The sequence below is a fragment of the Dromiciops gliroides genome, chromosome 4 (genome assembly GCF_019393635.1).
Source record: "Dromiciops gliroides isolate mDroGli1 chromosome 4, mDroGli1.pri, whole genome shotgun sequence".
Classification (NCBI taxonomy): Eukaryota; Metazoa; Chordata; class Mammalia; order Microbiotheria; family Microbiotheriidae; genus Dromiciops; species Dromiciops gliroides.
The window spans coordinates 296,986,915-297,005,486 of record NC_057864.1 but is presented as its reverse complement, the minus strand read 5'-3'; the positions used below and the strand labels follow the sequence as shown (position 1 = coordinate 297,005,486).

Genomic DNA, 18,572 nt, shown 5'->3' with positions numbered 1-18,572 from the left:
ACTCATGGGGGGCGGCTAGGTGGCGCAGTGGATAAAGAACCGGCCTTGGATTCAGGAGTACCGGAGTTCAAATCCAGCCTCAGACACTTGACTTACTAGCTGTGTGACCCTGGGCAAGTCACTTAACCCCCATTGCCCAGCAAAAAAAAAACAAAACAAAAAACAGAAATAGCAACTCATGAAATCATGTGCTAAAGTAGCGAGACATTATAATCTTGATCAATGAAGGGAGATACAAGATGAAGATGGTTCTTTTTAGCTAATGAACTAAACTTAAATAATAATAACAGTAACAATAACACACTTTACAAATATTATTTCATTTGATCCTTATCACAATTTTGGGAAATAGGGGTTATTATCCTCATTCTACAGGTTGGAGGAAACTAAAACAACCTTGCCCAAGGTCAGACAGCTAGTGTCTGAGGTCAGGTCTTTCTAACTCTAAAGCAAAGCATAAGGTCCACTATACCATATACGTGCCTCTAGATAAAATTTTTAAAAACTGAAATATAGCAATAGAAACTTAAACATTCACTTGCATTTGATTTTTCACATATTAAGCAATTAGTGCAGCACAGATGATCTCTGATACCTTATTTTTAAAAGTAAAAATACCTGAATATTAAAGTCCCAACAACAAAAACAAACTTTCTTAAAGGTTTGCTGCTTTAAAAAAAAAAAACAACCTTGCCAATCATAACAATAACACCGACCATTTAAAATATTAGCTTTCTTTATAGCAACAATCTGGTTTGAAAAACATTACTACTTTTGGTCTACCATTTGAAATGAAAGATTATTCATATTTGTTAAATGAATTGGTGCTATGTCTATTATGCAGATCTTTGAGATGCTGTAATTTATGCAGCCCTCTAAAAAAAATTTATAATTAACAAAGTAGGTAATTATAGCCTAATAGCTATTTTCACATTCAGGGTGCAGAGCTATAATCCATGCTAACAAAAATAATTTTAATTTTTCAGTAAAGCAAGATTTAATGTCAATCACCTTTGATGTAACTAAAGTTTAGTTAAAGAAAAACCCCAAACTGAGAGTGCCTTAAGAGAGCATTATAAAGGAACATAATCCCTAATTATTAAACCATGCTCTATTTCAGAGTATTTTCAGTATAGAAAAGAATCTCAGATTAAGACTTTAAAATAGTAACGTCTCCTGCGAACATCTTTCACACATCACCACCTAAATGTACGAGATACTATTTTAGTCACCAAAGACAAGAAAAAAAAAAAGTAAAATACTTACCTATACTTTGGGGCCGTGGCAACCTAATATGGTCAATTTCTATTTTCTGAACATGAGGGGGGTACTCTTTCCTGGAAAAGAACAGATTGTATTTTTCTTTTAGGCAGTAACTCCCCACCCCTCCTGCCCAGGGGAAAAAAAAAAGAAAAAAAAAGAAAAAAAAATTAAGAAGGAAGGGAGGAAAGAAGGAGAAGAAAAAAAAAAAAGGTTTGTTGGGGTTTTAAGAGAAAGTAAACTCATTGCTTCTCTGCCAGACATGAGATAACACTACATGAATGGAGTACGGCTTTTTTTTTTTTAAATCTCAGAAATCTAAGTAATTTTCCCAAGTGGTTGCCTTGAAATTCCTCCCACCCCACCTTTATAATACTAAATGTTGGAAACCATATAGGAGTTGGTTTTAATTCTTTTCAGACATACTTATAGAAATGAAATAATTGTATTAGAATGTATAGGATGACCTTTAACATCTATTTTATATTTAAAGACTAAATTAATGAGACTATCAAACCCAAAAGGCACATAGTATGTAAAATTATTTAAACTATGGGATAAACTATGGCAATGAATAAAAAGCAATGAAGTAGAACAAACCCAAACTAAAGCAGTTTTTATGTGTTACCTGAGATGTTTGTGATTAGGGCATATAGCATGTAAGAATAGTCCATAACTATAGGTTAAATGACAGAATTTGGGAGGTCAATGAAGAGAGATCCCAAGTGTTGAAAAACATTATTCCTATTTAAATAAAAACAAAACAAAAACAAAACCAAAAAAAACCAAACCAAACGGTTCAGATTTAAGTTTCCATTCAACTATTAAACAATCATGCAAAAATTTTCTCCTACTCATCCTACATGCCTACATTTTAACGACTTTATAATATGTATAACATAGGAAAAGGTTTTGAATTACTATATTCAAGAATAGAGATCACTTTATATTACCAATAGTAATCCATTTTTATTATCATCCTTTCCACTTAGACAGGATAAGAATTTAGAGTGACAATAAAAGTTAAGGCAAAGTGGGGCTTCAGTGGATATGTTAAGTGCAAAAGAATGATATTAAAGTAAAAATTCAGGGTTTAAGTTCCAATTTAAGATGAACTTTAAAATGAAACTTTTATGTTATGTACATTTTTATTTTAATGGTGTGACATTGAGCTATAAGACTACTTTATATTTAAGCCAATGAGAATATGTAGCACTAAGGTGCCATTTTAAAAATGTACTAGCTAGAACACAAAGGGAATTTAACTACAATAAAATCTACATTCAGAAGCTTAGTAATATTCAATGAACATATTATAGGTACTTAAAAATGCTAATTATTTGCATTCAGTAAAAACAGTGTTTTGCAAATCAGACAAAATTATAGGCATAATAGCATTCTTTATCAAATCTATAGATGTAAACCATTAACGAAGACATGGTTTATTACATGCCTATTTAAAAGAAAGGAGATAAAAATGAATTTTGCCTTGTTATTTTAAAGGAAAGACCAGGGAAGAGGAAATTCAACTTTTAAATTTTAAGTTAAAAATAATTTCAGGTTATGTAAATTAGAGATGGGAGAGGGTGTGCCAATCTTCTGCCTATCTGGTAACTTCCTCATTTTCTATTACATTAAAGCTATTAAATGATAAATATTTTGAGTAAATTCAGTAGGAAATATCAAAACAGATTGGATCCTTTTTTCCACAAGAGTTACTAAAAATAACCACCTACTTAGGTATACAATGCAACAGGGATACTGTATACCTTCCTATATCCCCCAAGTTTTCCTTCTTCCTTACCTATAAAAGTATGATACAATTAAGTAAATATTTATCAAGGGGATACTATATATCAGGCACTGTTGTAAGGGTTATCAAATAAGATCAAAGGGGGTTAAGTAAAGTAATTTTTTAAAGTGTAGTTTAAAAGGTGGACCAGAATCTTCCTATTCCCAATGATTTTCTTTTAAAATTATGATCATTTATAGCCAATATCTGAACATTTGCTATTTTGATGACAGAGCTATTTGTACTGTCATGTCCTAAGTATACTCTTTTAACTGCCGGCTTTGTTTTTGTTAAATTCTATGACACTTATAACACAAATTATGAGAAGCAAACACTTTGTTTTAATCCAACCAACTGATTGAGCCTTATCATCTAAAACTAGATCTATTAAAAAACCATGCTAGATTAATTTTTTTAAATGGTAAAAGGTTGATCATGCTTTCCTCAATCTACAGCTCCGTTATTGAAAGCACACTGTTCCCTCTAACTAATACAAAAAAGGGAAATATGTACAAAGTTGACACTTTTTCAGAGTATGAAAAACGTCAGTAAAAAACACACAAAAACACCCCCCCCCTCCCCGATTTAGAATCTAGAGACTAAGGTGCTAATCCTTGGTCCTCCATTAAATTAGCTATGTGACTTCTTGGCTTCAGTTTCATTATCCTTTTAAAAAGTTCTAAAATTCTGTGGTTTAAAAAACATATAGTTTTGGAAGGGCAGTTTAAAAAAAAATCTTCAATCTCTCTCTGTTGGTTCCTTCCCTGCTGCAATTGGAAAGAGCATTAGATTGGAATTTCAAATTTTTTTTTTGGTATTAAGATTTTGCTTCAGATTATAGCTCTGCCATTTATCAATGTGACCTTCAGCAAGGCTCTTAACCTTTCTGTAAAATGAGGAGTTTGAACTGACAGACCTCCAGAAGTGCTTCTAGCTTTATCTTATAATCTCTCCCATCCTTTAAAAAAGACCAAAAAAAACCCCAAACAAACAAAAAAAACCCAACCCTAACTAGATCCTATAATTCCCTTGAAGTTATTGTCCTGTATCTATCCTTTTCTCAGTAAAACTACACACATGCAAAAAGCTGTCTATATCTTGTCCTCATCCCCCACCCCCCCACACTCGAGAACCCTTTGCAATCTGGCTAACCTTATCAATCTACTGAAATTGCTCTTTCCAAATTTATCAATAATCTCCTAACTGATAAATCTAATCTTTTCCTTATCCATCTCAACAGCTCTGGGGCAACTGACACTACTGACCATTCTCCTCTTAGATAGTTTTTTCTCTCTCGAGTTTTGTGACACTGCTACCTCTTGGTTCTCCATTGGTTTTATTGCTCCATATTAGGCTCCTTTGCTAAATTATCATTCTTTCTTAGTATTGAGTGTATTTCCAAGCCTCCAACATGGCTACTCTTCACTACGGACTCCTCCAATTGGTGACTTCATTGGTTCCCATGGGTTCAATTATTATCTCTATGAAAATGATTCCTACATCTCTATATCTTATCCTAGTCTTCCTCCTGAGGTTCAGTTTCACATCAACAACTGCCTATTGGACATTTTAAAGTAGATATGCCATAGCACCTCAAATTTACCATGTTCAAAACAGCACTCATCTTTTCCCAAAATCCTAGATCCTTTTCTGAACTTTCATTAACCCCATGACAATCCTTTCAGTTGCCCAGGTTCTCATCTTTAATTCCTCATTCTAGCTCAACACATATAATCAACTGATTGTCTACTCTTGTGGATGCTACCTCTACTATCTCTCACATCTGTCTCCTCCTCTCTATTCAAACAGGCACTATCCTAGTTCAGGCCCTCATCACCTCTTGAAGGGGCTACTGCAATAGTCTAATTGTTCTCCCTGACTTAGAAACTCCCCCTTTTAATCCATTTGCCACACAGCTGCCTAAGTGATTTTCCCCAAAGCACAGGTCTGACCATGTCATCTCCTACTCAAACTCCAGTAATGTCCTATTGCCTCTAAGATCAATACATGACTCTATTTGGCATATAAAGAGTTTCACAACCTGTGCCCAAGCTACCTTTCCAATTTAATTATGCATTATTCTTCATATGCTCTATTTTTCAGATGAACATACTAATTGTTCCTCATACACAATAAGACTCCATAACCCTCCCTGTGTCTTTACATTTGCTGGTCTTCTTGCTTGAAAGGCACCCCCCACCCCTTTATCTTTTAGAATTTCTGGCTTCCTTTAAAATTCAGTCCAAGTAACATAAGGCCTATTCTGATTCCCTTCCCCTCTTTCCTCACTCCAGCTTTCAAAGCATCCAAATGGGTGCTTTACCCACTCCGTCACTTTGTTTTTATTTTGTATATACATGTATAAATACATGTTGTCTCCTCTAATAGAATGTAAGCTCCCTCTGTTGGACAAGGCCTGCTCCATTTTTGTCTTTGTATCCCTAGTACCCATCCTGGCATATGGTATATGCCTAATAAATGCTTACTGAGCTCTGGAAAATATAAAATAGAATAAAACTTCACTTCAAAGTGAACTAGCAGGTAATAAGCACTATAAGGACTAGAAGAAAATATAGGTACTCAAGAGCTACTCTTGAATTTTTTTCAATACTTAGTTTTTTTCATACTACCTGTATCTGAGACTTATGAGCCATGTCATTATCACTGGTGGAACATGTAGGTGGATGTCTTATATTTATAAGAAGATAAAACCTAAGAGTCTTGGGGGGTTTTCATTTGTTTGTTTCTGGCATGAATAATACTGACATTACTTACTAGTATCAAAAGTCACAACAATTGTTTCTTTAGTTATAGTGAAGGCTTTTTGATAGCTACACAAGCCATGAGGTAGAGAACATAGATTTATAGCTCAAAGGAAATGCTTCACAAAACTGAAAAAATATGAATGCCACTGTTCTGCACTGGCATTCACCCATATAGTATAAATTTCGACTATCAGGTTCAAATGAAGAATACTAAGTAGCCCTTGGTGACCTGCAGTTCTATTGAGAAAGCACCTTTGAATCTACGACCTCATGTAAGAACAAATTTGATCTTCCTACAACATTTTTACTATGTGAAGTGATTACATTAACTGATTGGCCAACAATGACAACAACAACATGAACAGTATGTTAACACCAATGTAGTGGTGAGCTCTATTTGGGTGTAATACTAATTCTTTTTTTTTCCCTAAAGATATGTATCTTATTTAAATTCCAGTATCTTTTTGGGGAAATATTATAGAACTTCAATTTACTGGAAGCCTCAGTTCTTGAAAAAGGAAAAAAGTTTAACGGTCAGAAGACCCCCGTTTGACTCCCAGCTCCACTACTACCTGTGTCACACCAGGTAAGTCACTTAATCTTTCTGTGTCTTGGTTTCTTCATCTCTAAAAGGGGAGAGTTAGATTAGATAAGCTCTAAAATCCCTTTTAGTTCTTAAGTCTATATATCTTTAATTAGCAAACTATGTTAAGGTTTAGAATCTAGAGGTTTAGTTTGGGAGGTACAATCTATATACCCAGCCCTAATTTCCCAAGTTCTATTTCTGCATCACCAACTAGCTGTCAGCCATATTCTTGGATGTTCCATAGGATTTAGAGACTCAACATATAACAGTACAGGACTCAATTTTCTTCCCTAAACCCATGAACCTCTGAAATGGCCAACTTCTTAAAGGCATCACTATTGTTCTAGTTATCCATGGTTGCAAGCTTTAGAACTATATTCAACTCTCCCCTCTCCTTTATCTTCTCATAATCAATTAGTTGTTAGGTCATACTGAGTCTGCCTCCATAACACTGCTCACACTTGTTGCTTTCAGACCTTCATTATCTCTCACTTAAGCTATGGTAGCATTTACCTATTTGGACAATGGACTTTTGAGTCTCTCCTCTCCATGCAAACCTACACACAACTGCCAAAACGTCTTTCTTAAAGCACAAGTCTAATCAAAGTCAGGCCCTGCTCAAGAAACTTCAGTCATTCCCTACTACCTTTCACATAAAACACAAACTTCTCAGCTCGGCATTCAGAGCCTAACTGTAGACTTGACCCTTACTGTTTCACATTCCAGACAACCTGGCCTATAAATTGTCTTCCAACTAATAACTCCACTTCCCAACTCTATGCCTTTATCCACTATACCTGGAATGTACTTCCTTTCATCAACTCTACTTCATTAACTTCTTTCAAGGCTCAAGGCTTATCTCCCATGAGTTATCACTTGGACAATATTAATCTCCCTTGATGGTTCATTAATCCTTGTATCTTTCTTAAATTTTCATATGCACTCTTTATGACATGTATTCCTGCTACCTCCAATGTAAGCTCCTAGAGTAAACACAGTAACCTGCACATATTCATTACTTAACAAATGCTTGTTGGATTGGATTAGGAAAGATAAAATTTTTTCACAAAAATCAACATTTCTATTGCTCTGATAGCACAATAGGGGTCTAATTTATTGCATAGTACCTTCCCAATTGTTCCAAATCCAGTATTGTGCCTGAGCTGGTGGGGCATTTGTTTCTCTTTAATATATAAGGATCCAAAAATTGGGACACATTCAGCTGTTTTAAAAAGCAATTTACCAAAATAATTTTTAAAAACCCTAAACTAGGTAATCTAATGAGGTCTGGTCCTGGCCCAGAGCCCATCTAGGTACAGAAACTATCTAAACATGAGTCACCCAACAATTACATTTTATTTAGGTCTGGTTACTTTTGATATTTCTTCCCATCTACACTATGCTCTCAATGAAACAAAGACATTACTGTTAGCATCCTGCTATTTTACTGGAAAATTCCTAACCCCAACAAGCAGATAGTCGATCATATTCAGTTATCAAGTACTATTAACTGTCCCATTACATCATCTTTTGGATAGGTTTCTTAACTTTCAATTCCTATTCACAACCAAAATGTAGGCCTTTAATTCTCAAACCAAGACTATCTTGAACTTCTGAAACAGTCTAGTTTCCACTTTCTCACCACCAATCCACACTGCACACAAGAACAGTAGGTTGCTCAAAAATTGTAGATGACTACTACTCTTCTCTACAACTTGGTCTCAACCTTACCTAATACTTTCCCTTTCAAATTCCACTCAAGCCTAATCTCATTTTCCAATGCACAGGTTGAACTTTCCCACTTGCATTCTGATTTTGCCATTAAACCTATCTGAAAAGACATCTCTCTTCCTGGGAGTTTCACAGGGAGTGCAGGGGATGTCATCAACTCTATATCCTGGAGACAATAAATTAGGAACAGCTCCTAATGCTAGCACCAGAAGTTCAGAAACCAGTATACACACTTCAGGATTTGAGTGTACCAAGTTTGGTGTTATCTGCATGTATAGTTTATGAGCCTATAATTTCATCCCTAAATGTACTCAGGATGCCTTTGTTTAGATAGGGCAGTGCTATCCTGTTGGCGAGTCAATGTACACAGCTCACTTGATCTAGCTGGCTTCAGACTGGACCATGCTTTACAACTCATGTGATGATCTAACCTCATTATTTCTCTTTCCTTTACAAATAGACCACAAAACCTCCTGAGACCATGCCCTGAGTGATCTACCAATCTTTGGAACTACTGGTGTAGGGTGATATTGTCTTGAATTGAATCAGGCAGTACAAGACACATGGTACACTGTAACTAGTGGGTGCCAAATTCTTCAAGTTTCATATTCCACTTGACTATTCACCCTGCCCAGTTCCTTGCCATATTCTCCTACACACTCTATGGCCTAACACCCCCTTTTTCTTTGGGAAGAGTAACCAAATCTACACAACTTTTGTTAGTCCAGTGTCAATTGATTCCCTTACTCAACTCACTATCCCTGTGACTTCCCAAACGAAAAATCCCTTTCCTGACCACCAATCCCTTATACCTAATTGTTTACTTATATTAGAATGTAAGAGCTCCTTGAAGGCAGTTGCTGCCTTGATTTTCTACTTGTATTCCTAGCCCTTAGCACAGTGCTTGGCACATAGTGAGTAGTTAATAAATGCTTTTCATTCATTCATTCTCTCTACCTATCTGAAATTTACCACAAATCAAATCCTGCCTCCTCGTGCCAAGAAAATTCTTAAATCTTCTAACATTAAAAAAAAAAGTACCAATCTTTTGGTAATTGTATTATTCTCTAAACTGTTAATTTGCTTTTGGTACCAATTTATAAGCATTCACTTAGGCATGATTCACACATAAAAGTAGGCTATGGAAAGCTGAAGTCCCTATCACTGGAGTAAATGGTTGTTTTTTATTTCATAATTTAGAAAACTGGGAATAAGTGACCCTAAGAAATATCTTTTCTCATTACACAGATGGGGTGCCATCTTTTCTGCAGATATGGAGTAGTCTTGTGGGAGAGAAAGTATGAAGATGATGGTGGTAGAGATATATTTCTAAAGTGAACTCTGTACCATTTCTCAGTTAAAAACCCTTATAAATGTTAGTCCACTATAGATTAGTTCTGCTAGCATTTTAAAGTACATTATGGGTTAAACAGACTTTTGTTGACTGCTTGTGATCCTAATCACTATTTTTACTGGTACACGCAGGGTGTACCAAAAGTCTTTTGAAACACTCTTTATTTTGAGTTATAAACAACAACTTTTGGAACATAGTCCACTCACAAGTTGTAAGTTCCTGTATATGTTACTTCTTAACTAGATTGTAAACTATCCTGAAGACAGTTCTTTACCATCACCGTATCTAATATAAAACTCCACATATAGTTGATGTTAAATAGGTACTTTTTAAGGGTCTTAAAAAGTTTCCACCCTATACAACTTCAATTCACTTTCATTTTGGGGGTAAATATAGATGCCACATTGTTGGGCAATGCTGTCCCAATTTTTAAAAAAATGTTCTGAAATCACTTCATTTGTTTTAAGAAAGAGTTCAGGTAAAACTGGAGGTATAACAATTTATATTAAAGTTGTAATTTTTAGTTAGACTAGGGATAAAAAATCTTTTCCCACCCATGAACATAAATTCCTAGACAATAACCTAATATTATATTTCTAAATTCTTTCATCAGTCTAAATTTCATTTCACCTACTGCCTCATGCTGTAAAGGTAACCTAAAAATCAAATTATCTTCAAAAAGAAGGTGGAGGATGAACTTAACCCTCTCAAAAAAATTTTTAACTCTTTGAACAGGTAACAAAAATCTAATAGTCAAGAAGCAAAATTCAATAATCATCATTTAAGATTCAGGAACCATAAAGATCCTTCATTCTAAAAAAGAAAAAAGAAAAGAGAAAAGAAAAAGCAAGTCATATGGCTAATACCATACTAGTTAAGATATTCTTTATTTCCTGGCCTATTCAATACTTTAGATTTGAAACTATGTTTATCAATAGAGCAGAGTTTGAAAACTCCTTATTCAATTCAATAATAAGTCATAAATTACTAGATATGGGTTTCTTTAAAGCTATGTTCTCCAAACATAAAATACAACAAACCATGGACCCTTCCCCATCAGTAAAAATTTTTGAGCACTGCATGCATGTGTGCATATTTATTTACAAATTATATACATACTACTATACAATATATGTACAAAAAGGATAGTATACTCAGTATGAAACTCTAACAAAAAGGATGAGCTGAAGAAGAAATAATCCTTAAACACAAAGTCAATAAGTGGTCATGGGAGCTTACTGAGTAGAAGGCAGGGAGATGGTCAGATCTACACTTTATGGAAATTACTTTGAAAGTTAAGTGGAAGATAGACTAGAAGTGAAAAGAGACTTGAGGCTGGGAGAACAATTAGAAAGCCATAATTCAGTACAGGTGATGAGGGTCTGACCTAATGTAATAGCTGTCTGAATAGAGAGGAGAAAGGTGAAAGAGGTATTGTGGAGGAAGAAACAATATTATTTATCAACTAAATAACTGTAGAAGGAGAGTGAGAGAAAAGGAAGCTGACATTAGGGCTGTGAATCTGTTTAGAAGGATGACGGTATCCCCTCCAGAGTGAAAGGGAATTGTGGAAGGACTGGGTTGAGGGGGCAGAGGTAAGGTGAGATACAGGACTAACATTCATTCTGTCTCACCTCCAAATGAAAAGTGGGTATCTACTGGTATCTACCCAGTAACTTGTCCAAATAGTCTCAAAAGGGAGGGAACTGTGGAGTTTGTGGGATGAAGTGAGGGAGTGTTGGGGGATAACGGTACAGTGTGGGTGTGAAGATATACTCCACAGGATTGGCTATTGCATGGAGGGTGAGATGGGAACCATCTTCCTACCCTCTGATAGGTTCATATTCCACCTTTCCTAAGATCACTCTGGACATGACTACTCTAGAGAAAGACTACAACTCAGCCAACTCCAGAATTTTATATGAAATTATAACACTTTGTAAAAACTGAGATTTTGAAACTTAAAGCAAATTTTACTAGAATGTGCTATTTTTTTTAAATGGGGGGAAATCTGAGAAAATTTCTTTTTAGTACTCCCAATTTTAAAAGCTTGTAAATAGACAGTAATTAAGTTGTTCTGTAAAAGATGAAAGATCTGGAGATTTTGCTTCTTAACCAAATGAACTCATATGTTTGAAAAAATGGCTTGAAGTAAAGATCTTTCATTATTCTCAAAACATCAATAAAAAGAGGTGATTTGAAAGGATATTATGTTTTGTAGAAATGATAAAAAAATCTTTATAATAAAATCAAGTAGCTGATTTATGTTCAATTTAAGATTTTTTAATTTTCCCAGAACAAAACTTAGCAAAACACTTCAGTAATTCCATTTCAAAATAATAAAAGAGTGTGAAAGGAACCAAAAATTCGGCAGTAGATGAACAACCTACACAATCCTATTCCAGGAGCTGCTTATGTATCAGTAAAAACATAAATAAATTTATAAATGCCCCTATTTAGCTTAATAAGCCCAAAATTTCATCTGATATAATATTGTTAATAAGAGATAAGATCTGTGTCTGTAAATACAGAGACTTTCAATAATTTTCAGTTTCATAAAAAGAATGATTTATTTTATTTTCTAAATAACTGCTTTTTAGTTAGAAAATAAAAATACACTAAAATCTCAAAACCAGTTGGTATTAGAAATGGTTATTTAAGATAAATGACACACATTTGGTAAAATCTCCCAGCAAAGATTTGGCAAAAAGCTATATTTAAGAAATAAGCACATTTAAAAATATTTAAGAACTGAATTAAGATCTGTGATACAGATGTTTCAACATTATTAAATTATATCATAAACTTTGGTTTCTCATGATGGTCTTATTCTATACTGCCCTTTTTCCAGAAACTTAATACTCAGGATGTGTCTATATATATACTCCTTGAGTAATTCAGCATCATTTGCTTAATAAGATTTAAAAAAATATATCTGGTATTTAGCTACCTTTCCCTTTAAAACAGAATAAAAAAACTCTAAATTTTAAAATGTTCACTTAATGAAATACCATAAAGCACTGATAAGCATTCCTATCAACTTAGTTCATCCACATTCACTATTTCATTTTATGAACATTACTTTGCTTTCAAAAATAACTTTGATATTATAAATTAAGGGAATATGATGTGATATAACATCAACCCCAATTACTAAACTCTGCTCTTGTAGGTGAATACCTCAATTATAGATATAGAATGTATTTTCAGGAATAATGCTAACTTGATGTTTTCCCTTATGCTCTAAAGCCTGTTAATGTTACCAATGTACAGAAAAATAGGCTTTTATATTATACAATGTAATTAAGACCTGACGGTACTGAAAAATTATTATTGCACTACAAATATGATTGTACATGAAAATGTGTCTCCATGCATTATACTGAAATACTATTACACAAAACTGAAGTCCTGTTGTTTATACTGCTTCATTTGAATAAGTAATGTGCAAGTTATAATGCTGACTCCTGACTTAGCTGATTTTTTTTCAAAACCAGATGATAATCAATTTGCTTATATATTATTGCTATTCCCATGTTCTAATTCATCAATATTAAGCTTACCTTTCTTTTTGATCCAGATTGCTTAAAACATGAAAAAGAAAAAGATGTAAGAGGTAAAACCTCACTTGTTGGTATATCATTGTAGTGTTTGTCATCATAGTCAATAATACAAAAATTACCATCTGGCCATTTAAAAAAATAAAGACACTACATATTTGTCATATGCCAAGTTTAAAGTCATGTCAATGTCCACATAATATTAAATCCAAAGTGCTGAATTTAAAGTCAACAAGCAATTTAAATCTACTAATGTTAAGTTTAGATAATCTTCCTTGGCCCGTATTACTGGAAGAACTACAATGATATGAAAAATACTTGTTTAACCTTCAAATCTTAAATCATTTATATGCTATTTTAGAAGAATTTGAAATTTTTATAGTAGCTTTTGTGCAGCAGCAAAACTGTGCCTTACTGCTGAATCAAAAGCCTTGATCCTATAATCACACATAAGGAATGATGAATATGTTTGCCCATGTACAAGAATATTTCTAAAATAAAATTAAACCAAAAAAAATGCCACAAAATCTGAATCAGGCATGTATCTCTGTATGTATGTATGTATATATGATGTGTTACTTCTATTAGAAAAAAAACTTCTGTAACTGACTTTTCAAAAGTTCCTTAAAAAAAAAAAATCAGTTAAAAAGCTTTTTTTGAGGGGGGAGGGGGCGAGGAGAGGGGCACGAGAGGTGGGCCAATGAGGGTTTAAGTGACTTGCCCAGGGTCACTCAGCTAGTGTCAAGCGTCTGAGGCCGGATTTGAACTCAGGTCCTCCTGAATCCAGGGCCAGTGTTTTATCCACTGCGCCACCTAGCTGCCCCCTAAAAAGCTTTTTAAAACTAAGTTTATCAACTTGCTGACACTGATTCCTAGAGTCATTCAAAGTAATAAGAATAAAGAGAGAAGGAAAGGGATTTGGTGAATTCTATTTTGACATAGCTAACTCTTAAAAGGAGCACCTACATATAGAAAAATGATGTTTTCTCCTAAGGGAAAAAATATTAATTTCCATCAAAATTAACCAAAAATCTGACTTCCTTTAACTTTAAAAAAAGTAAAACATGGGCCAAGAGTAAATGGTATTAGCAAATTGTGTTTTGTTTTTTTAAATTGGAACTGTGATTTTATCGTTGTAGAGAGCTACCAATAAGGAACTTCCTCTATTCTTAAAAAGTTGTCTAAGAAATGAATGAATGAAGCATTTATTAACCTTATCAGGTACAAAGCACTGTGCTAAGTGCTGGGACACAAATAGAAAAGTAAGGGAACTGAGAGGTTAAGTGACTATGCCGTATCACACAGCCATTACCTGTCAGAGGAAGACTTGAAATCAGGTCTCCCTATATTCAAGACCAGCTCTCTAATCTTTTTATATACACAAATTTTCTTAGTTTCTACATCTGGGAAGCTAGAAACAAATAGCAGGAATATCGGCTATTACTATTATGTTTCTGTACTCACTTGTGTAGCTAAGGGAAGAAGCATGAAATAATATTCCTGTTTCCCCCAAGGAAATAAGCCAAAGGATACAGGAAGGAAAGCACCCAAAATGGTGTATAATTTTATTTTTCTTTTCTTTAACTTCTTACCACAGAAAACAAAGGCTTTTAAGCCATGGTGCCAGAACGGGAATTTTAAAAAAATTTTACTTCAAGGTTACTGTCCTCAAGGAGCTTGCATACTAAATAGTGAGAAGAAAACCAAGCACGAACTATTACTAAAATCAGATTTTCTGAGGATGTTTTTATAGTGTTAGCATGTTAAAAAAAAAAATTAAACCCATTAAGAATTTAACAGATTTTATAATTTTGTTCAACCTGAATCAATACAAACAGAGTAAGATTCTAGTGGATATTATTTCATTCTTAGCAGTACTATTAAGAAACAATACTGTCTGTAACAAAAATAATACCACTACATTTTCTCCTCATCCAACATTTAATTATATGCTATCTCTATCTTCTGCATCACCTCGTCAGTACTGAAAAATTAGTAATGGAAAGACAAACCTAATAATTAAAATTAATTTCAAAAATCCATTTTCCATACTACCCCCACTCTTATTCCCCATTACCATAACCAATCTAAATTCATGTATATGATGAATAAACCATTTTGAAGGTAAATTAACACTAAGAAATTTTTTTAAAGGGGGAGGGAATATTTTTTTAAAGTTAACAAAATTTATGTCTAACTTGCTTTTTCATCAACATGATTATCTCATTAATCACTCTCCGAGATAAATAGTTACCTATCTACTTAACATGAAAAGCATGTTGTTGCCACTTTTTGGAGTTTTTTTTTTAATGGCTAGAAAATGTATAGAAGAAATAGTATCTTAAAAGTCAGGTTGTATCATTTGCCCCAAAAGGACAGAGGTGAATAAGTGAATTATGAAAAACTAGGGATAAATAGTTTAAAAGGGGTATGTTACAGGCATCTCTTTTAAATGACAGTTCAAAGTGATTTAGGAAGGGAAAAGGCTCTCCTGAACAAATCCTTAAAGTTAAGACTAAGTGCTTGCTATTCCTACACTAAATATTATGCAACAGGAGTCAATTTGTGCCAGCTACCAAGAGTCCTGGCAAAGGACCTTATAATAATTGAAAAGCCTCTGCAGAGTCTGCCCTGCAACCTTAAGGTCAACATTTTTAGTAACATTAATTGCCAAAGTAGACACCTGAAATGCTTATTGTGAAGGAGAAAGAAACCGTTAAGTCCAAGAAAACAATGCCTTGCATGTCAGTAGTAATTTTTTTTTCTTCCTTTTTTTTTTTTTTGGTGAGGCAATTGGGGTTAAGTGACTTGCCCAGGCTCACACAGCTAGTAAGTGTTAAGTGTCTGAGGCCACATTTGAACTCAGGTCCTCCTGAATCCAGGGCCGGTGCTTTATCCACTGTGCCACCTAGCTGCCCCAGTAATTTCTTTTTAAAAAAATTTTTTAATGTGATTTCCTTTTGAAATATTTTCAATTACCATGTCAGGTTTTTTATTCCATAAAGTTTAATTCAATTTAGTCATCATGTACTATAACATTTTGCTTCTACTACACATAATTTATATAATAAAGAAACACTTAAGAGGCAAAGACTGAATTATTAGCAACTAGATCTGGGTGTCCCTTATATGAATTATTGCATGATGTAAACAGGTATCATTCAGACCTTCACTGAAGGGTAATTCTAACCAACTGCTTTTTAAAAACTCTAGTCATTCTGACTGTGCTGTACTATGCTGTGTGTGTATGTGTTTATGTGTGTGTTTGGGGGGCAGATAGGAGGAAGGGGAGTGATGGACATGGGCAAAGAAGGTGTTAAGATGCAATGGCATAATAATTGTCAAATCTATTAAGTTATAGAAGGGTTCCAATCTGTCTTGGCACTCCATTGACAAAATCACAGATCCTTGATGTAATTACTAAGGCAAATATTAAAATAAGTTTATATTTCCCTCTACAAGCATGCTAGGTGGCACGTATAAAGAAACCTAATAATTACAATTTACCGCATGTAATCCACAAAGTGGATACTATCCAGTGCTACTGGAATGAAAAGAAAAAGAAAAGGAATGATTTGATTTAAGCCATCCTTTACAGAAATGACAAAAGCCAGGCAGTTATAAGGTGACCTATCTTTTGTAAGCCAAGATAACCTCAGTAGTGATCATGAGGAAGCATGATTCCAGGACTCAAAAAATTAATGTTTTTCAAAGACATCATACAAGTATTTCTGAAAGGCTTTCCCCAAGAGTATTAAATTTCACCTAAGACGTAATAAAGATTGTGACCCATAATGAACTGAGTTTTCCAAAATTTGATAAAATGAGATAAAATTAATATTTGTTTATATTTTGGAATATAGTAAAAGACATTAAGGATTTCTGATCAAATTAAAAAAGGGAACATCCTACATCTTTAAACAGATGCCTTTGAAAAACTTTAATGATCAACACAGAACATTCCTTTCTATCTCAACTTCAGTTTCCAAGGGTCAAACTGTATTTTCAAGATCAATGAGAACAGCAAAATTAGTATATCATAACTTCTAAAATGCAGAATAATTTACTTAATTAAAAATGTGATAAAATTTTATTACATGGTCAAAACAAACGCATAAATATTCGGAACACAGGGCTCATATTTTAGTTATATTCATCAGGTCTAAAGGAAATCACTGGAAATAGTAAATAATTTTGACTAAAGGAAATTGTCACAGTTATAAAAACTACGAAAAATGAATTTAGATCTTGTTTTAGTCTCCATTTTTATAAAGACTATTTATTCTAGAATGTTGCATTATTGGTTAGAATAATTTTAGATTTTCATCATAATTTAGACATTCTAAAGGTAAAAGCATTAAACATTTTTAAGATGTTAAAAACATGTTTCATGGAAATTTTGTCTAAGACGTTTATAAAGCAACAGAAATATCAATTATCTCTGCCCTATAATTGTAAGATTACTTCTAATACTTACCTTCTAGGAAAATCATAGAAAATGTGATTAGAAAAATGTGTGGAAAAAACAAACACTAAAATGGCATCTTCAGAGCATGAATAAATGAAAATAGTTCACATTTAAGCATGTACATTTTTCTGTTGAAGAATTGTAGGATTTCTGATCACAAAATAGGGTTTTTTTCCTATTTATTCCACAACTAAGAGTTTAAACATTTTTATAAGCAGATATAAATGAAAATGCTTAGATTCAAGGTTTTATTTTCATTATTTTCTTAAACATTTCTTAAACATTATTTTCACATCCATTTACATGAGAGAATGACATTCCGTATAGGAAAATGTATTCTTTTTTAAATGAAACAATAAGAAATGTCTGTCATTAAAAATTGTTTACTAAATATGAAGAAAAAACCAAAAAGATAAAATGGAATCCTTACCTTTGTGCTGCAGTTTTTACTACTGGTGTCTGCGCATTAGCATGGTGAAAACGTCTACCATGCACTACGGTTCCAGAACATGCTGAAATATTTTTTGCATTTTCACTGCAGAGATTCAGCAAAACAAAAACTAATGTTTCAACAGAATAAATTAATTGTATTTGTGAAAAAACATCACATATGGAATACCAAAATGTGGCCTATTTATAAATGAATTCAGTGTCATGATATGTTCTCCAATGACTTTTTGGAATATTTTAGACCTGTCCCTTGATTTAATTTTTGCTGAAACCCATTATTTCAGTACCCTAGTTTGAACAAATTCCAAGTCAACACTGAACCTAAATCAAAGTAGTGGCAGTTTACTGAGGCTCAGCAATACAGCACTCCATGGAGAATTCTGTTTATATACAAGCTTTGATTTGCTTCATTCTCAAGCCCTAAGACAAGGACCATCATACAATGGGAACGATTCCACACCTCTTACCTTTCTTCTCAAATTCTTCCTTTAATAGCTAAGTATAGAGAACTTTTGTTGTAACAATTCAAAGCTTAAACATTTCCACAGGAGTTGTGATGAAACTATGTGACAAACCAGTTCATTACAGCAGTTTTAACTAATTAGC

The 18,572-nt window shown here is 33.6% G+C and overlaps 1 protein-coding gene across 8 annotated transcripts in view; it reads right to left on the bottom strand.

Annotated features, from left to right (window-relative positions):
* The window catches only part of SENP6 (SUMO specific peptidase 6), a 123,472-nt gene that overhangs the window by 44,488 nt on the left and 60,412 nt on the right, over positions 1–18,572 (bottom strand). For 6 of the 8 annotated variants that reach the window (XM_044001006.1, XM_044001009.1, XM_044001013.1 and 3 more), the window contains 3 exons: positions 17,947–18,051; positions 13,052–13,072; positions 1,267–1,337 (listed from right to left, as the gene is read on the bottom strand). In XM_044001006.1, the coding sequence (XP_043856941.1) occupies positions 1,267–1,337; positions 13,052–13,072; positions 17,947–18,051 (197 nt within the window). The remainder of the gene's footprint in view (positions 1–1,266; positions 1,338–13,051; positions 13,073–17,946; positions 18,052–18,572) is intronic. The other 2 variants (XM_044001008.1, XM_044001014.1) reach the window with 1 other exon arrangement.